Genomic DNA, 21,824 nt, shown 5'->3' on the forward strand with positions numbered 1-21,824 from the left:
GAGCTTTTACTTGCCTAAACTTGGGACCAAGCTTGGTGAAAAAGCAGCATCGTCAACTTCAATAACATACAATCCACAACAACGTTTATTGGCCACTGAATACACTTTGCGTTTCGTTACAGGTGATTAACTTACACAATATTTTCAAATCCAGTTAAACATCAGTATCAGTAATTAAAGGAGAATTCCAGTCCGATCTGGACTTCAACACCGATTACTGGACATTAACCGTGCAATGTTTACCAAAGACTGGGCTGATGGAAATCATGTTATCAGTAACGCTAGCGACCTTACGGACAGTCAAACAACTATCAGGTATAACTGATTTATTCAAAACTGTCTACAGCCTTCCTTATTTACCATTAGCGATATATGTGGTATTCTCGAATAGATCACAAACAATCCCGAAAAACTCCAAGCGTTTCGTAGGGTACTATACAGACTCACCATTTTAAGTCACAAACCCCGTTGAAACCAAATGTTCTCTAACTAAGTTTGAAAGATTAGGAAGGCGCAAGTCTTGCTGGACAGCCACACCATACACCTAAGCTTCCCCAGTATACAGATTCCATGCATTCTCCGATACTTGACAAGAAGCCTTAAAAATTCTTTGAAAATGAACAGTATTTAATCGGCCTTTGTCCCCAGATATTTTTGACAAACTATGCTTTTGTTCTAATATTTAATGATTTTCATCACATGATCTTAGTTCAGGTATATCGCCAGGAAGTTCAGGTATATCGCCAGGAAGTTCAGGTATATCCGCAGGGTGCTGGTTCTCCTAGGATCAACTTCTCCACAGGTGTGTCAGAAAATCGGGAATCTCACAGCCCCTCCCCGCAAAATTGAGGCCAGAATCCTCCGCTGTCGCCAAGTGTTGCTGCTACCATTGGTTATATAATCCACAACAAATAATGGGTGATGACAGGGGAAAAACACATGGAGGCCCATGATGGTTACCGGAGTGTCCCCCTCAGTCGCTACGTTTGATTTTTCCCGGAGCGTTCCAGTCTTTAAACTGAAACTAAGTCTGGGGAATTTTCTTTTTGTCCTCGAACTTTCCTTGTCGAGTAGGAGGTCATCCTTGGCAACATCTTTCTCAGGCATTTTTAATTAACGCGATCTTCTTAAGTCAAACTACTTTTTGTTGCCGTTGTATTTAAAGCTAATTCTCTTTCTTTTTCCAACTGTGTTAACGGGTCATCTTCCCTTAAGCATTTCAGTCTTTCATCGAGGTAGATGGTAAAGACGTCAAAACCTGGTTTGAACTAGCATTAGAAGCCGGATAACTTCTTCCACAAGACAAATATTGCAATCTACATTCCTGGCATTTAATTCATTCATATCACTTGAGTAAAAAATATGTCCGGACTGCTTGAGAGCTTGGCCAACACTACTACCTGCATGTGTCGCCATTGTCGCGAGTCTACCCTCAGTAGTGGCACGTGCAAAAGAAATTCAACCCAACTCTCTTTTCCTCCTAACGAATCCTTTGTTTTTGCCCTTCCATATAATATATGAACTGTATTTAGAGGCGGGCTCCTGGCTATACTGTTCAAAAGTCTTCTTCTTCTTCTTTTTTTGTTTGTTTGTTCGTTTTGTTTTTGTTAATGCCTCCTTGATGGAAGCGAATAACAAAAAACAAAAGAAGTAGTTTGTTTTCTGATTTGAATATAAACATATATGGAATTTACAGGATAACGGTGTCAAATTGTTGCGATCCTAAACAGCAAATATAGTAAAGACAGAAATATTTTACAAACCTATTAATTCCTACTATAATGCAATTCGACAATGTAAATTTCAACAAAAATGCACATTTGTACTGCATATATTGCACAAAATAGCCATGCCGTTTCGTCTAAAGCACACAATAGGGCCTTTTTGTTTGACCAAATTGGACTTTTTAAATTTGTATAAACACTGATTCTATTTTGACCTCTGAAATGCAGGTTGCGATTGTGAATAATATCGCACAAATATGGCATATAAGTAGGTATTTCAAACATATATTCTCTTATAAGACACTATCAAGTTCTCCAGACATGGCACTATTTTCAGTGGAAAATGTTCAACCGCTGGGATAAAAGGTGCATATTTCTGAAAAAAATCCACAACTCACCAATTTAGCAATCTGTCTTAAAAACGTTCTTCTTACTAAAATCAAATGTATTAAAAGTATGATATAGGAGCATTTTTATTGATTGAAATACATATTGTACCTCCCTTATGCCATATTTGTGTAATATAATTCAGAGTCGCCATTTACATTTCAAGGTCAAAACAAAATAAGTGTTTTTACGTACATAAAGTCAAATCCGTTGAAGCAAATATTCCTTTCGTGTGCTATAGACACTTGTGAGCATAAAAACATGGCTATTTTTGGTTTGATTATTTCTGTGATTTAGAATGATTAAGTGCTACATCTCACCACAAAGTAACTCTTTTTAGCAAACTAAAACTAATGGTTAACAAACTAATGGTGATTTTAAGAAATTACATGTCAAAACAAACATTTTGGTATATTACCTGATTATTTTTGTGCGAATTTGTAGACATTTATTTGTTTGAAATTCAACATTATCCCCCACTTTGATGTATGCAACGTGACTGGTACACGTGAATGTTATGTGTGATATACAGATTGTTAGCTACTTCACCTGTTTGTGCTCCATAGACACCTGCGTATCATGTATACTTTCGACAAACAGATTTGTGCGTACTCCTGGTGTATTCTGTTGTTAATGTATTAGCAAGTACTCCTCATATGACCTTGGCTGGTGAATTTTTTACGCTCTTACTATATTCATTAATCAGTCAGTTTTCATCATAATGTTGTACAGAGTTTCATGTCCGCTTACTCTACCTATAGACATTCACTTCACCTACTGGTAACATAAAGACAGGTTTGTTGTTTTATGTCTAGGTTAGTGAACGCTGTGCATAAGCTCAGCATAGGGATCATTTTTTCAATCAATTCAGACATATTCGGGTGTATGGTGAGAAATTAATATATTAGTATAAAATACATGTATATGTATGATTATAGAATAAATATACGTATACCATCTTTCATGTTAAGCCCCAGTCACACCGGACCTACGACCAGGTTACGACCTAGTTGCGACCGAAGAAAATCGGAATCGCAGGGAAATCCTAGCATGAGCGCACGACTAGTCGCAGTGGTCGTGGGTGATCGCACGCGCAAAATCAGTCGCAGCAAGGTCGATGGTCATGTTCAAAACTTCTGACCTGCGATTCTAAATCGCAAGTGGTCGCAGAACGGTCGTACCACCAGTCGCACATGAACGCAGGACCAGTCGTGCATGATCGCGGGCCAAGTAGTCGCAAATTGGTCGTGCTACTGGTCGTGCCACTCTACGATTGGTGGTACCACCGATCGTACGACCTCACAATTGGTCGTACGATCAGTCACGACCTGTCCCGAGTGTTTGCACGACCTTACGATCGGTCGCACCACCAGTCTTTACCTCGCAAACCACTTTCCTGGGTACAAAATGGCGGATATACAAGCAATGTTGTTACTGCAGCATCAGCAACAACAACTGGGTGCAGTGGCTGCCGCAGCACTTCTACGGCGTCGAAACCAACGACGAGCGAGAAGGCGACAGTACTGGGTGCGTCCCTGGATCGAGAGGTGGTTCGATTACGGCAACTACGCCAATCTAATGGTGGAACTCGAAAGGGAGTCTCGGGCGATTTTATAAATTACATGCGAATGGAACCTCCCATGTTTCACGAACTGCTTTTAAGAGTGACACCCAGATTCGGAGGCATATTATTGATGTATTCGTCTGTACTGCGAGGTCACAACTGATGCTAAAATGGTACAAGCCTTTTTATATGATCGATCGACTGTCTGCGATTGGCTACGACTGATCGTGTGAGCAGTCGCAGGTTGCCACGACTGATCGTGTGAGCAGTCGCAGGTTGCCACGACTGATCGTGCGATTGGTCACTGATCGCACCACTCATCGCACGATTGCCTACGATTGCCTTCGATGGCCTACGATTGATCTTGCGATCGGTCGTAACTCGGCCAAATCGCCCCCAATCGCACGATTCAGAAATCGTACGATCTGGTGTGACTATAGCTTTAGAAGACCATATCTATTAGGCATTTCGCACACTAATACATAGACACCATAATGTTTATAGGAATTTGATATCCGACACCTTATTCATTACTATATACGATATATATACCTCTCACATTATCATTTTATATGTACATTCAGAAGTAAATAAGCTACCACTTTAATGATAAATTCTTCAAATACTATTCATATGTATTTTTTTACGAAAGAAAGAAATAGAGACAGTAAGGCAAATAAAGTAAATCAAGACGGGCTAAATAAGAATAATAGACACAAAGGCAATTCAGACAACAGGCAAGATATACACATGCAGACACGCACAAAGACGCACAGAAACAATGACAAACAGCTACGAGGGAGAGACAGGAAAAATTAAAAATGAGATTAGAAATGTTGAGAATAAATCATCGGCAATTGTTTAATTTTCATATGCATAGAACTCAAAGATAGTATACATAAAACAAGAAGAATTTACACAAACTGTCAAAGTTCAATGAATTATAGTTATTATAGTTTCATAAGAAGCAATTTTTTAACACTTTTCCAACTCTTTAATATTATCTTTTTTCAAGAAAGCATTCGCCTAAGCAGTTGCTTTATAATTTTAACGTTTAAATATTTTATCTGATGGAATTATCAAATTTAAAATGGCATTTCCATCCTTTCCTACCTGGTGGTATGCATCGTGCTTTGATAAGATTCGTATAAATATTTATTCATCTACCCTAATTGAAAAATGGGTCTATGTTAAAAGGAATGAAGGGCAGTAGAATTGTTATATTTTTAATCCTCTGTTCATCTATAATCAATTTAAACGTGTTGACAAGGCGATGGAACTACGTAAAGTTTCTTATTATATCATTTTTATGTGTAAATTCCTTGTAGGAATACAATATCAAGATTTGTATCTTTTTCAGCATATCATTTATTTCCCTAAATCTGTTGGCATACCAGACATAAAAGACAGATTTTTCACCTGTAGTCAGAAGTGAGTTATGCCATAAAGGGGTTTTCAGAATAGAGCGTTGTCTACCCTTTGATAGATCATAAATCAACAATATTCCCAGTTTAAAAAAAATCAACACATATTTTTGCATTTCTTATGACATATACTTAGGGCCTCATTTCTACAATTATGTATGAAATAAACAAAATGGTTATTGTTAGGATGTCTTGCCACTTTCTAAGGCACGTACTTTGAACAAATCTCTTCAGTCAACTTAGTTTCAAGGCATCGATACCAGACTTATTTTTTTACTATTTTCAAGCTGATAAAAAAAAAGTTTTTACATTTCCAAAAAAGTGATGTAAAATAATATCTCACTTATTAAGGAAAGTAATGCTTTGTTTAGGAAGTAGAATAAACAAGTAATTAAATTGAGATATTAATTATTATTTAATTATGTGTATTTATTAATAAAGTTAATCTTCTACTCCAAGACTTGACTAGGGATTTAAGTTTAATCAATTTTTGTAAAAAAAAAAAGTGTGAATTTATCCATATTCCATTGTAAACCTTATTCTGGTAAAAACTTGTCATGGTTATTTCTATGTTCCAATCCATATTACCCGAGTTTTGCTTGTATTGATTTTAATCCAAAAATTTAGGTAAATAAATTCAGTCCTAAAATTGATTTCCGCAAAGGATAGGAAAGTCATTAATATTTATACATGTTGTTATTGTCCCTTGTCGGCAGTCTCGCTTAACCTGGAAGAGGTTCACATCCTAATTTATTGCAGAATTATTAATATATTCTTATGTAGATTTGCAAAGTTTAGAAATCTTACATCAAAACTAACATTTCCCTAAAAAAATTTCACTAAATTCTGCTGTAAATCAGTACGAACCTGACTTTTATTATTTTAAATTTTACTTAAAGGCATATTTTGGTAGATACATGTCTTCTGATTAGCAAGACAATTATCAGCACAATCCAAATGCTATCTTATGTTATCATGTTTATTAGTTCCTTGTGTAAACATATTACGTGCATAAGAAGCAACGGAAACCCTACCTTGACTCTCCTTCCCACCAAACCACTCCTTTTTACTCTTTCCCAAAATAGATGAAAGGTATGTATGAAGCGTCCTCCTAGTAATACTGTTAACTAGCATCCTTCTATTTTTTGTGTTTATTCTTCCGTGATTAAAGTGAAAAATTGGGAAACAAAAGAATAACATTTCCCTGATTTATGTAATTATAAACATATATGTGATTTTCAGGATAATTGTTTGAAGGTATGCTTTTTATAGTTCAAAGCAACGTGACTGGTACACGTGAATAGTATGTGTGATATACAGATACTATAACTAATTTACCTGTAGGTGCTCCAGAGACACCTGCGTATTACACAACTTCAACTATAAACTGTACCTGACTGATTGTATATTCTGGTGATGATGTTAATAACAATGCTCCTCATATACCTTGGTTAGTGAGGCCAACTTTAATTAAAAGTATCATTGTAGTATCAAGGTTGATATTGAGTCAGACCTGACCTACTAAGTACAAACTACAGTGTATCATAACAATCAGGTTTGTACTGTTAAACACAACATGTCAACGTAAACTATGCAGTGTTCATGTGATCTGATTTTAAGCAACAAATCAAAGTCAATTGTCGTAAAAAAGACATTCAAAAGTTTAACAAAACATGAAAACGTAAACTTTGCAGTGTTCATTTGATCTTATTATAAAATAAACATTAAAGTCAAGTGTCGTATAAAAACATAACATAAAATAGAATTAAGGATATGTAATTAAAAGGGCAAATGGGAGAAATTGATAGTGAGACAGTGAGAGGAAAATGAAGAAACGTGTCCATAAATGATTGTTGGTGCATTTTCGGACTTAATTGGTGATTTACATATATATTTGCAACTACTAGCCCGGACTCGAACTCGAGACCTCCGAACTCTAGACAGATGCTCTAACCATCTACCTGGCCACGCGTGTTCAGTCAAGTCCAGTCCTCTACAGGGAACAACCAACCAATTGAAAAAATATATTTTTGAAACAGCCCCTGTGTATAGAACGTTGAGCCAAGGATAAAATGTCTGGCAGCCACTGATTGGCCAGTATGTTATGAAGTGAGAAAATAGATATGTAGCCTGATAGGTAACCATCAATAAGAAATGTTGATATAAATTTCTTAAGTCCGATTGTTTTTTTTCCCCAAAAGTTCACGTAATAATAGTAAACAGGTAAACATTTAAGATTTTTGAGATTTTTTACTGCGAAATTCACCTATTTTCAAAATGGCTACCGTGGAGAAAATTTGAGCTGAAGGACCCAACTTTTTTTTTGGATTAGGTGTTATATCAGACCCTAAACTTTTGTTACAAACCATAATCGTCATATTCAATTCAAGAATTTGAATGAGATAATCCAAAACGTTAACACTAAGGTCTATGGGAAAACAATTGGTTGGTTGGTCTCTACATTCCCCCTTCCTGCAACAAAGTCTTCGACCCCTAAGACACACGCGAGACTTATACCAAATCCGTGGGTATTTAGTCGGGCGCAAGATATGTATCAGGAAAGGGAAAATGTAACAGACCGGGACTCGATTTCGGGAACTCCGAACTGTAGACGGACGTTCTAAACATTTGCGCTACCATCGGTGCTCAACCGAGTCAAGTTCCGTTATATTGTTTATAGTTGACTAGTTCACGTGACATGATATACAGGTGTTTTTAACATTTTCATTTATAATTCTTATTATATTTTCAGACTTGACTGAAGACTTATCGCGAAGGCATGAAGATTATCGTTCAAAGCAACGTGACGAGTACACGTGACTTCCATAAGAGAAATGTGTGATATACACCTCACATTGCCTAACGTGCCTTTTCATGTTACAATTTTTAAGCTACTTGATCAATTGCCGATATCTTTCATTGTAAATAAGTTTATACATCTGTTTACAGAATAAATTCTTTTACAGGTAGTCGAGCGATAGACAACAAAAAGTAATTTATTGAAGTTGTTATTGATTTTCGACAAAAACATCGGAGTGGTGAGCGTAATTTAACTGTTTTGTTGTAATCAACTAAGATTACATCCTTATTTCAATTTACAAGGTAGCTTTCACCAAACCCGGTTCCTGTTTTAGAACAAGAGTCCTCTTTAATTTTATCGGAATCGAGGAAGCAGCTAACGTCCACAATTCGGAACATATGTTTTTATTCTTCTTGTACATTTTCAAGGGAATTGATTTTAATCTACATTTTGTTCATATTTTAAACATATTTTCGTCAGATTATGAATTCTGTTACACCTAAGTATCGTACTAGTGTTTAACCTAATAATGAAATAAACGAAATTTCAGGTATAGACCATGGTGATTTACTTGAAAGCAATGTACCCAATGGCATTTCTTTTTCCTATTTGGTCCAAAGGTATGCTAACATATATTTCTAAAATTATTTGATCCAAATCTATGATAACATGAATTTCTAAAGTTGATTGATCCCAAATCCATGATGACATATATTTCTAAAGTTGATTGATCCAAATCCACGATAACACATACTTCTAAAGTCAATTGATCCAAATCCATGATAATATATATTTCTAAAGTTAATTGATCTAAATCCATGATATCCACGTGGATTCTACATAATCGATGATATGTTTGGTTTGTTTCATGTTTCAGAAAATAAATTAAATTTTAAATTTGGAAATTAATATATGTGTATACATATATATGTTCACAAATGTATTGTATTAAAACAAGAGAATCCTGATACATATACCAACGGATCGCAAGTTCTATCTCAAATCGACAAAACAAAGGTAAAACACGAACAACATATATACTTGTATCGAGACAATTGAAATCTTAAAGGTACCAGGTGTTCTGGCAGAGTAAGCGTCTTCTTTTTGATGGCATCTGTTATGCAAATTTATATACCATTTTTTCATCCAAATGTCCAAAGTCTCAAACAAAAACTAGATATAGTACATACAAAGCTACGTGAGTGTAGTACCCTGTCTTTCACAGGGACCTGGCTTCATCATTTTAGAAATGATTGAACTTGGTTGGAAATTCAGGATATGTGTCAGACAAACTAATTGCGACTAGACGGTGTGGCCTCGAAGTAGGAGTCGTTGAAAGTGTGTTTGTTTAATAACATGTTTATTTTGTACATTTTGTAGACAACCAAACTCAGATGATCAGTATACCAAGCCTTTAATACAGGTATCCGGGGCAGTGGGAAGTTCCCTGGTTAATTATGAAAAACTATGGTATTCATTTTCACATTATATCATCATTACTGAAATAAAGTGATTTTTTCTCCTCCTTGCTTGTATTCTTCATTGAATTTGTTAGGCTAACCTACTACTGTACTATGTGTTTTTAAGAATACAGGAGTAGGAACTTACCTCACATACATGGACTCGGTAACACAAAAATGGCGTCTATAGGATATTACCTAACCACAGCAAATTGAAGATAACTAGCGAAGGGGAGAGATGAAAAATATACTGGTTTAAAATGATCAAATAATTTTGATTTACTAATATGCTTGAAGAATCAGCTGATTTCAAAGAATATAGAATATCACAGAAAGTAATTTGTGGTGATCTCGCAACCCAGAGGTGGAGGGCTAGTGATAAAGTGTCGGGACACCTTAACCACTCGGCCAACGCAGTCCCATTACGGGCAGCTCTGCGTTAAACCATTTCAATCTTGTTTATGTCGTTTAAAAAAAATAAAAAATAAAACAAGGGTTGAGTTTACCTTTGCATAGATATTATTAATATGGGCTTCCCACTTCAGATTTGATTGAAGAGGTACCCGTAGTATTGTGCTGCTGTTACAGGGTCGAGTTCCTGTCCATGCAGTTTGTTAGAGAAATGCAGTGGGTTTTCATGGTTGGAGATGGATAGGGTTTATTAAGAGTTGATGTTATTGAGCCTTGAGGCACCCCAGATGTTAGTTTGAAGGGTTCAGATGTTTGGCCACTCACAAGTAAACACTGTTCTCTGTCTGTAAACTTTCTATCCAGATATTGACTTCATCATTTACTCCGTAGTATGTAAGCTTGTAACAGAGTAGAGTATGATTCACTTTGTCAAACGTCTTACAGAAGTCCATGATGAGGACATCACTCTGCCTTCCGTCATCCACAGTTTGTGATACATCATCTAGGAAATATAAAAGCTGAATCTCGCATGATCATGATAAAAAAAAAACGTGTTGGAGTGGGTACAGGATGCTTTGGTTGTCAGCATGGTTATAATGTTGGCTATTATAATGTGCTCTAGGATTTTACAGAATACACAGGTTAATGTTATTGGCCTCCAATTTTCAGGATTGTGCAAGCTAATAGTAAACAGGACAAAGACGAAACGGAAAAGAAACGACGCACACAATTCACCGTTTAAGAAAATGATTAAATCATGTAGTCCGTCCCCGCATCGATCGCCGTTTAGTGTTAGTTTGACTTAGTCATGTTGCTGACGAATACTAAACCATCGTTAAAGAGTGTTGATGATATCCCGTTTATTAAGGGGTGTTACCGATACCATTTTGTTAAGGCTGATTATTTTTCGTTAAATATAAAATATTTATGTATTCATTTCTATATTTTTCTGGGCGTGTTTATACATTTATATTAATCAGAGGACAGAATGGCCTCACCGTATATTGCAAACATGTCATTCATAACCAAATTTTATGAAAAACGTCGAGTGAGATCCCTATATCAAGGTATGATTTAGATTTTTTGTTTTTTTTTGTTCATCACAATTTAATATGTATAGGTAACAATCTGTATATGATATCTTAAAATCACTTTGGAGTATTGATATTATAATTAATTGTGACATTTTGACAATTGGACGGGATTGGCACAGGTAAATTACATAATGAACTGGACATCTGCATGGTATTTTGTACAAATTTTTTGCATTTTGTGCTCTGTCTGATCATGGGTATGAGGATTGGAAAGATCGAAACTGATATTTGCCAGAAATTTATCAAAATCACTATAACCATCTGTCAAAATATCGTCCAGCAATGCGTTTGTTTGAGAATCAGCTAGAAGTACAAGATCTGAAGTACTTATCCAAACCTACTTCCGCGGTCACTGCAACACTGATTACACTTACATTACCTTTAATCCTGTTTCCGATTGTTTCAGACATCAGTCTCTTTGTGTTCTCTGTTGTTTTACTTGCATAAGTTTTTAAAGTGTTCTCTGATTTGTGTCCAGTACTGCCCTGCAGGTAGGGCGTAAGAATTGTACCTGCTGCCCCCAGTGCATGATCGTAAGAGGCGACTAAATTTGGGATCTTATCTTTTCTTTTCTTTCTTAACTTTCTTCTTCCTGATGTCTCCCTTGACAATGCCTCACTTTTGGCCTTTAGTTGAGCTTTCGCCCCTGTGAGGAAGGCTTTGGGTTCTGTCCCCTGGCCGAGACATACCAGAGTCTTCAAAAAATGGTAGTTGCTACTCCTGCTTAGCGCTCAGCATATTTGGAGTGGGACGACTGGTTCGCCCGTTGTCAGTATAATGTGACCGGGTGGGGTGTGCCGTGGGTGTCTTCGGCAGTATGCTTCAAAGAGATAGCACTATAAATCAGCAAAAGTTCCGGCCTATCACAAGGAGACTTAACACGAACATACCGCAGCCTCCCAAAACACACAAACGCACTCACCACACGCATGCATGTCGCACGCACGGGAGGCCGTCCTTTAATGACCTTAGCTGTTAATAGGACGTTCAACAAAATAAACCAAACCAAACCAATTTGTGTCCAGTAACGGTCATTATATGTCTACTCGGGAACTTGGCAGAACCGTCTGCCAAGGTCGCAATGATGAAGCGGATGCGGATGAGACGTCTAGACTTGGACGCGCCCCTAGTCAATATTTGTTTTCCATGCGCTCCAAGTCAATATCAATATTTATAAACCGGCACGTGATGCACGTCTGACTAATCAGAAGAGAGTTGACCAACCATAAAATAATAATGAACACTATACCACCCAAGGGAGAGGGCTTATATAGGCAATTGACTGTTGACCAATACTCATCGATTTAACTCAATAAAGTTTTATTATCATTGGGGTATATATTCTATCATTCAATATTTGTTTGTAGATTTATCATTACAATATATACATAAACACAATATACTACTGTATCTACAGTATATATTGCGAAAACATAGAGAGGTTTCAAGTTATAATACTTATCAGTGTATTATAAACATAGCATCAACCAATGAATGGACAGCTTTCTATTGTCGTTCCTGACGTGAAACGCTGTAATTTCTCGGACTATACTTATTTATTGTACATAACGGTTAAGTGTAGACTTCCAACATTCCGATATTCCTACACAGTGTGAGCAGTAGGCGTTAACTCTCAATGAATACAAAGGCTGTGCTCTCTGCTTGCCATTAGGACTAGTCTGTCACTCGCGTACTTACGTTGGCATTACCGTGGTTATCAATCTGTGTATGAAGATACAGAAACTGATGCTCACGACTCACGATGGCGGCTAGCAATGTCACGCTCTTTGATGCTGGCTTGACAAAACCTGTGAATATATCGGTTGCTGTTTTGTTTTTAATTGCTGGTTTAATTGGGATAGTTGCTAATGCCAGCATTATATTTGTTTTCTGGAAAAAGCATTCATCCATACTAAATCCGACCACTTGCTTTGTTCTTGCATTGACTGTTCTGGACTTTTTTATGTCTCTCGTCAACATGCCTATGGTTATAGTATCCAGTTTTATTGGGTATTGGGTGTTCGGAAGTCCCGGATGTACCTTCTACGGATTCACTATGACTTTTATAGGATTGACCATAATTGCTGTGCTGACGATGATATCGTTTGACCAGTACATCGTCATGGTCAAGAAGAACTCTAAGCATAAAAGGACTCTGCGTGCGGCAAAACTGTCTTGCATCGGATGTGCACTTTGGGGACTTTCCTGGGCCATTTTCCCCCTGATAGGCATCAATTCGTATGTATTTACTGTCGAAGGAGTGCATACATCATGTGCCATCAACTGGAAGAGCAAGAAGTTCAACGATCTGTTTTACACAATGGCCATGTTTGTGTTGTGTTTTCTACTACCATGTGTCCTGATATGTTTCTTCTATGGCTCTATTCATATGAAGGTATGTATGAGGCGGGTCCCTACTTTCGCTGTTAAATATCATCTTATTAGTGTTTGCGTTATTTTTTCCTTGATTAAAGTGAAGAATTGGAAGAGTGAATATAAATATACAAAGTATGAATGACGTTTTATAATTACATCTTTTTATAATTTAAATAACTCAGAACATAATTTTATGGAATGTTCAGGATATATGCGTTAGTGAGTGTTATTTATAGTTCAATGCAACGTGACTAGTACACGTGAATCTTATGATGTGTGATAAACAGATCATATACCTAGTTTTCCTGTTTTGACTTGAATAATAGAAATGTATGTATTGTGTGTACTGACGAAGATAAACTTTTTACGTGCTCTTGTCTCAATGTTAATTTTATATCTCTTATTGTGCTCATAGTGCTTATATCTTTTTATGGTGTATTTTGATTTTTCCGGTGTGTTTTTTTTTCGTGTTGACGAACCATTTATACCTGTTCTTCATAAGACACTAGCACAAGCAGCGTGACTGATACACGTGACTTCTAGTATGTGTTATATAATCGGAATGTAGTACGGCAGCCATAGGCTGGCCAAGGTTAATACATTATTCATCGTGTACATGATGGGAACATTTCTAACCTGGTTTCCTTATTTCATTGTTGTATCCATACGCCATTAGAGTACTTTAACGAGAGCGATTTATGTAACTCTTGTTATGACTATGGTTTATATGTTGACGATAATGTTTATATATTTGACTGAATGGTTTTAGTTTTCACGTTTCTATCGTATCTTTTATTCTAATATATATCTATTAAGCTATATTGAATATCTTTGACACCATGTCGTTTGTGTTTGTAGCTAAACGTTGAAGTGTTTCACGTTATAATTTCGTTTTTTTGGAACCACGATGAACATATCTGATACTATTGCGTATATGTATGGCATAGATATAGTTGACTTTATGACATAAGTTTGATACTAGGAAGTATAAGCATATATGGTCAAGCCAGAAGCGTATAGGTTTGATGCTGTGGCATACATGTTTGACGCTGTGGAGTATATGTCTGGTGGTGTGGAGTATATGTCTGGTGGTGTCGAGTATATGTCTGGTGGTGTGGAGTATATGTGTGGTGCTGTGGAGTATGTGTCTGGTGGTGTGGAGTATATATGTGGTGCTGTGGAGTATATGTGTGGTGCTGTGGAGTATATGTGTGGTGCTGTGGAGTATATGTGTGGTGCTGTGGAGTATTTGTCTGGTGCTGTGGAGTATATGTGTGGTGCTGTGGAGTATATGTGTGGTGCTGTGGAGTATATGTGTGGTGCTGTGGAGTATATGTCTGGTGGTGTGGAGTATATGTGTGGTGCTGTGGAGTATGTGTCTGGTGCTGTGGAGTATATGTGTGGTGCTGTGGAGTATATGTGTGGTGCTGTGGAGTATATGTGTGGTGCTGTGGAGTATATACCTGGTACTATGGAGTATATTTGTGGTGGTGTGGAGTATATATGTGGTGGTGTGGAGTATATGTGTGGTGGTGTGGAGTATATGTGTGGTGGTGTGGAGTATATGTGTGGTGGTGTGGAGTATATGTCTGGTGCTGTGGAGTATATACCTGGTACTATGGAGTATATGTGTGGTGCTGTGGAGTATATGTGTGGTGCTGTGGAGTATATGTGTGGTGCTGTGGAGTATGTGTCTGGTGGTGTGGAGTATATGTGTGGTGCTGTGGAGTATATGTGTGGTGCTGTGGAGTATATGTGTGGTGCTGTGTTGTATTTGTCTGGTGCTGTGGAGTACATGTGTGGTGTTGTGGAGTATATGTGTGGTGCTGTGGAGTATATACCTGGTACTATGGAGTATATGTGTGGTGGTGTGGAGTATATGTCTGGTGCTGTGGAGTATATACCTGGTACTATGGAGTATATGTGTGGTGGTGTGGAGTATATGTGTGGTGCTGTGGAGTATGTGTCTGGTGGTGTGGAGTATATGTGTGGTGCTGTGGAGTATATGTGTGGTGCTGTGGAGTATGTGTGGTGCTGTGGAGTATATGTGTGGTGCTGTGGAGTATATGTGTGGTGCTGTGGAGTATATACCTGGTACTATGGAGTATATGTGTGGTGCTGTGGAGTATATGTGTGGTGCTGTGGAGTATTTGTCTGGTGCTGTGGAGTATATATGTGGTGCTGTGGAGTATTTGTCTGGTGCTGTGGAGTATATGTGTGGTGCTGTGGAGTATATGTGTGGTGCTGTGGAGTATTTGTCTGGTGCTGTGGAGTATATGTGTGGTGCTGTGGAGTATATGTGTGGTGCTGTGGAGTATATGTGTGGTGCTGTGTTGTATTTGTCTGGTGCTGTGGAGTACATGTGTGGTGTTGTGGAGTATATGTGTGGTGCTGTGTTGCATTTGTCTGGTGCTGAAGGGAATTATGTTGGAAAACATAATACAATATGACCGTCAAAATTCAAATCCTTCAATATGTGGCTCATAACATATCAATTAGCCCTCATATATCCGATCGACGCTATATTTTGCAGGTGAAAGAGTTACCCCGTTTCAGAGATGTGTCTTCTGCTGTAACCCGCCAAGAGCTTCGACAAAAATACATCGCCAAGACAATGCTCTGCATGATAAGTACGTGTAAGAATAAAAGCCCCCCCCACTCCCCTCGCACGCAAGTATAATGTCAAAAATACTGCAATGAACTATTCCTACGTTGATGTAACCTTCACAATAGTCGCTTCAAAATTTGTATTGCCTTATATTATTGAATTAATTCAATAAGTTTCATATAGATGTATTGAGTGCCCTAACATGAAATTGTATTATCAAACTAAGCATACTGGAATATTTTGAAAAAAAATGCATGATTTGAGAAATTTTTACTGTGAAAGAGCCCTCCTGTGTGCGGCCCTTAACCTGGACGCCCCTTTTAATGCTTTCATGTCTTTGGACATTGAAATATTTTGTGTTTCCTTAACAAATTACAGAGTTATGGGTACAAGCTTTGTGTATCACATGAATCATACTTATGAGAACCTAACTGAAAACAGTCTCAAGTTAATATCAATGGAAGACAGAAGTTTGACAATCTTCGACGTTATGTATTTATCTTGACGCCATCAATTATCCATGATATCACATTTGTCATACGATATCTATGTCATGACCATATTACACGAACAGTTGTATGATAAATACATTTCAATTAGGTCTGTCAATTTTTGTTACAGGTTCATTTATATTGTCATGGTTTCCGTACGCAATGGTGGCGCTGTGGTCAGCTTTAGGTGACGCCCGTGACATTCCAACGTTAGTCACGCTTTTGCCAGCAGTGTTCGCTAAAATAAGCGTAATCTGGAATCCTCTTATCTACGCACACCGAAATCGGGAACTTAAAAAGGCATGGCGGGAAATCTTTAAACGAAATTGATCTGCTTCATGCCTTCATATGCACAGCCATGAATCACGTGGTATATACACTGCAGATGGTGAGTATCATGAACACAAAATGGCCGACGTCTTGTAAAAAGGAAAAAGGATAAGGAAAGTGCAGATCGCGTAGGCATTTGTAGTTGGCAGCATATGTCATGCTGTATAGTTGTTAAATTTTGCGGAGTTAATATAACGCTGTTGCCCCAGGCGGACCAAATTATGAGGTATTAAATTTCGCGCAACAGGTACTTGATTGCAGTCTGCAGTATATTGTTCCGTACATCTGTGTGTATTTATAAATATTGTCTGGGTATCTATTTAAGCGCTTTATTCGAAGGTCGTGGATATAGCATAAATAAATCCTCTGAGAATATTTCAACAGGGCTATAGAAATATATGTATGTTTTAATATTGTTATATATGTACTCCATTTGTACCGGAACACTTTTCTTTAGCATTCTTATCAAAATTTCAAAATGAGGACAATTATCCCCGAATGATGAGCTGGCGTGCTCCATAAAAAGATACAGGGTACTATTTCCTTAAGTTTTATATGCTTTGAAAAACAGTAAAACACATATTTACATTCACACGTGGAAGCTTTCTGCTGGAAATATTGTTTTTGTTGTAACTTGTTATTTTCTAAGTGATGAGAGTAAACACAATAGTTAATTTTATTTTTTTTTCACTTCAAGTAAATAACCCAAAATAGATTAAAATTAATTCTGAATACAGCTATTGTTAAAATGCGTTTCAAGTTCGAAGTCGAGTAACTGATATCAAATTGATCGAATGCCAGCATAAATATATGATAAATGAACCGTTCTCCTGTCCAAGCCATGGAGTAATCAGAGTCAAATGCACTAAATACCTTCCCGAGGCTGCCACGCTCGAATGCATACTCGCTCCATAAAGACATGCGCAAAGCAATACAAGGAAAAGAAAGCGGAGATGAAGACAGTCGACTAGCTTATGTAAGCACATCATCATCTACTAAACATAACAATTACGTTTTTTTATTTCATTTTTTTAATCACTGTTTTTCACTTTAATAGGTCATAGAAGTTATTTAACAGCGTTTTAAAACACACAGCAGTTGTCGTTCGGGCATTTACAAATATATGACTGACTTGAGATTTCAAATTTTCTAGTTCAGAGCCACTTTACGGTTTAATTATGAATATTTACTTTTAATTTTTCGGACTGTAGCTTCTTTTTTTCAAATGGTATATACATTGTTTTGATTGCTTAATTTCACAGTATTTTAACAGAGTGAACCATATTTTACCCCTGCTGCCATTTGATTAATGGTGTAAGAACCATGCATTTAACCTACGGCAGGAATTTGGTACAAAATGGTTCAATTCTTTGTTGTCATAATTTCTATATTCGACTGAATCGATATGAGTGTAATAGATCTGTACACTTATAGAAACTCTTGGATACTGCTTCGAGTTTTTTGGGTTTTTTTTCATTTGGTGGTGTTGATTTGGTATATTTCTATATCATGGGTGTCTTTTATGTATTTTAATGACAAACAGTGTGTATCCTGTCGGCAATGTAGCATTTGGCATATTACCAATGTCCCGACACGAACACGTCCATAGACAATGTTTATTCATTACTCGGACATAGTCACCGGGACTCAGTGACCTGCTCCTGGCTGGTATTTAATCATCGAGCGGCGTGGACAGTTCTGGAGTCTGTATAAACTTTTCTTTGAGCTATGGAAGCAGATGAGTTTGACAGATAAACTTTTTACGGATCAATTTATACAACGACCAATACGGTACTACCAAATTGCTATCAAACATGTGATTTAGAATAGTCATGGAAATATTAAAACGTATTAAAGACTTATACATGTAGTATAGTGAGACGGGGTTTCGGAAGGATTAACACCTTATTCTTCTAGATGAGGTGCTAAAACGTCATCAAAATGAGACTTACTTTAGTTAGAATGAAATAACAAAGATATTTACATATTTTGTGTGTGTATATGAAGTGATGTGTATAGGTAGCACACTGCAGTAGGGCAGGCTGGCCATGGGCAATTTTTTTGTTAAGCAAATAACTCCTGTATTATGATATGCATAAAAAATGAAAAATAAATGTACACTATAATTGGTATATTCAGTATGAAGTAGTAGTACATACAGGCTTCACATTTGTTAAAACAAAAATTAATAAATTGGTTCCGGATTTTCCGAAAGTGTGTTTACACAGGAAATTTAGTTTTGCCTACAGCTTAAAATGGAAGCCCACCGAAAAGGTAACATACCAGGAAAACTTGATTTACAACATATGTCAAAACAAGATTAATTCTGTCTATGGGATAGAGATATTTGATTTTAAATAGGTTTCAGAAAAAAAATTGTGTAGAGAATTGTGTCATTTTGGGTCGAATATCATAATATTTTGCAATATTTGAGCATTTTTAAGCCGTTACCATGGTATTCACAGCTCTAAAAATCACAAAAAATATAAGTTTACATATCCTTCAGAGCTGTATTAAAATTGCAAATGTTGTACAGATTACAAATATTTATACTTTATTAGAGGTAATATGCAGGGTTAACTGGCAATGTTTACATATCTAAAACATGTGCCATATTTTTCAGAATTGGGCAGTTTTACTGTACACAGCTACCATAACTTTGGTATGTTTTCTAATATATCTTGTATGTGCGTATGGAGTGATGTGTAAAACATTGATATATTTTCAAGATTATTTTGTATGTGTATATGGATTGATGTGTAACACATTGACATGTTTTCTAGCATATTTTGTATTCGTGTATGGATTGATGTTTATAGGTGGATGATAAAATAATCACATATATATAGTACAGAAATTAGAAAACAAAGTTTTTTTTTCTAGCAAATGTACACATGTGATAGTGTGTATGTGTGAGGTGTGTGTGTGTGTGAGGGTGTGTCTGTGATCGATGATAAAGTAATTAATTACTGTATATATGATGTATAATGTCTCTGAAACTTCGATGAACAAACTCTTGACCAGGTCCGTATAGTCTCGTGTACACCTCCATAAAATGCAATAATTGTATAATGTTGATAGACAAGAACCCAAATTATTGACTCTAATATTGCAGTATTTTGCATATTGCCTTCATATGGGATACAGAGATTTTATGCCGACGGCTTGTCAGACAATAATCGCCCTCAATAACAACAGAGAATACATAACTCTAGCTAGAAATCGCTCAAACGAGAGCAAAATATTAACATATGTTTATATATATCTGTTTAAATTGTTGTGAAAATCTCCATCATATATATGTGTATGAGGAAAATTCCAAGGAGAATTAGACCAGGTGTTTTTGGGAGTAAACGTCTTCTGTTTCATCGACGGCACCTGCAATGGAAATCTAGGTCAAATAAGGGTTACATCACATTATAACAATGGGAACGTAGGTGCCGACAATGGAACCACTAGGCATATCAACAAGCACCGAACACGTCTTCTAAACAAATATATTTATATTGTTCATAGGGATATTTATGATTTGTTTTAGGTACCACGACAATATGTACTAAATTTTATAATTATCAGGACTATATATATTTATTTCTGATGATTTCCAAAACAGTATTTTCGATTATAATTATACATGATACAATTTATGTCGGTTAGCCCAATAACATGTACATACCATGTAATAGTCTATAGTTGGTGTCCAAACAACATGTACGTATTATTTTATGTCTATTTTTCCACATAACATGTACATACCATGTAATAGTCTATAGTTGGTGTCCAAACAACATGTACGTATTATTTTATGTCTATTTTTCCACATAACATGTACATACCATGTAATAGTCTATAGTTGGTGTCCAAACAACATGTACGAATTATTTTATGTCTACTTTTCCACATAACATGTACATACCATGTAATAGTCTATAGTTGGTGTCCAAACAACATGTGCGAATTATTTTATGTCTACTTTTCCACATAACATGTACATACCATGTTATAGTAATAATAACATGTACATACCATGTAATAGTAATAATAACATGTACATACCATGTAATAGTAATAATAACATGTACATACCATGTTATAGTAATAATAACATGTACATACCATGTAATAGTAATAATAACATGTACATACCATGTAATAGTAATAATAACATGTACATACCATGTAATAGTAATAATAACATGTACATACCATGTAATAGTAATAATAACATGTACATACCATGTAATAGTAATAATAACTTGTACATATTAATTAATTGTTCCCACACATACAACATATGCATAGTATTTATTGGTTGTCATGACGACATAATCACTTTAAACTGTTACCTAGATTAATTCAGGGTGAGAATGTTTATTTTCCATGGTAGAGTAGCTATAACAGGAATGTGTTTTAAGAGTTAATGCAAAATCAGGCAGGGTGTACGCTATATAGGTGCATTTATTTTTATACAATACGAAATTATTACTCTTGGTCCATACTCTACTTTAACTCATATGCATTTTGCCTGTCATATATGTACTTCCATCTCTTGCTTCCCTGTCCGTTTGTCGTTTTTATTTTTGCTTTTATATCTGACTGCCATATCAGATGGTTTGGGTTATCATATCTCATATGATCGCGTTTCATTAAAAACGTAAACACAAATAATTTTGTGGACAAGAGGATTCTATTTTTTCATATAAATACATATTTATGTAAATAAATACTAGGTGTAATCGAAAGCACGCACAGTAACTTTGTTGTTAATTATCGCCAAGCGATGTTTTGATTACGAATAAAAGACGTTCGTATGGTGACTAGTACGGCCATCTTTTTTTCAATATGTTCAAAATTTTATTAAATCCAGTAATCGATTTTAGGTCATCTCTCTGACTGTAGTAATGATATGTACCCAAGTCTGTGATGTGGTATTTTGTTAACTATATTGTGCCTTGATAAAGGAGTGATTGCCTTGAAATTTTGACAGCTTTTTTAGCCATGCTGTAAATATTACTTCATCAATGCTATAAATGAACGTGAGGTTGTGTATCGAAATTAACTGATGCTTTACAGATTTTATCTTAATAATCGTCAACGTAGCCAGAGCTAATTACCATGGCATTAAGATTAGAAGCATGATGTATCAAACGGTTAA

The 21,824-nt window shown here is 36.2% G+C and overlaps 1 protein-coding gene across 1 annotated transcript; it reads left to right on the forward strand.

Moving 5' to 3' along the window:
• The first annotated feature begins 12,551 nt into the window (after positions 1-12,551).
• LOC117344469 (visual pigment-like receptor peropsin) lies at positions 12,552-18,783 on the forward strand. Its single transcript, XM_033907215.1, has 3 exons — positions 12,552-13,259; positions 15,774-15,870; positions 16,470-18,783. The coding sequence occupies exons 1-3, from the start codon at positions 12,627-12,629 to the stop codon at positions 16,667-16,669; spliced, it is 930 nt and encodes a 309-aa protein (XP_033763106.1). The 5' UTR covers positions 12,552-12,626; the 3' UTR covers positions 16,670-18,783.
• The last annotated feature ends 3,041 nt before the right edge of the window (positions 18,784-21,824 follow it).

Source organism: Pecten maximus, chromosome 16 (assembly GCF_902652985.1).
Source record: "Pecten maximus chromosome 16, xPecMax1.1, whole genome shotgun sequence".
Taxonomy (NCBI): Eukaryota; Metazoa; Mollusca; class Bivalvia; order Pectinida; family Pectinidae; genus Pecten; species Pecten maximus.

Excerpts from the sequence above, each read along its gene's own strand:
- LOC117344469 (XM_033907215.1), top strand. The coding sequence starts at position 12,627 with ATGGCGGCTAGCAATGTCACGCTCTTTGATGCTGGCTTGACAAAACCT. Across the intron at positions 13,260-15,773 it reads ATGGCTCTATTCATATGAAG|GTGAAAGAGTTACCCCGTTT; the intron begins GTATGTATGAGG and ends TATATTTTGCAG. Across the intron at positions 15,871-16,469 it reads GACAATGCTCTGCATGATAA|GTTCATTTATATTGTCATGG; the intron begins GTACGTGTAAGA and ends TTTTTGTTACAG.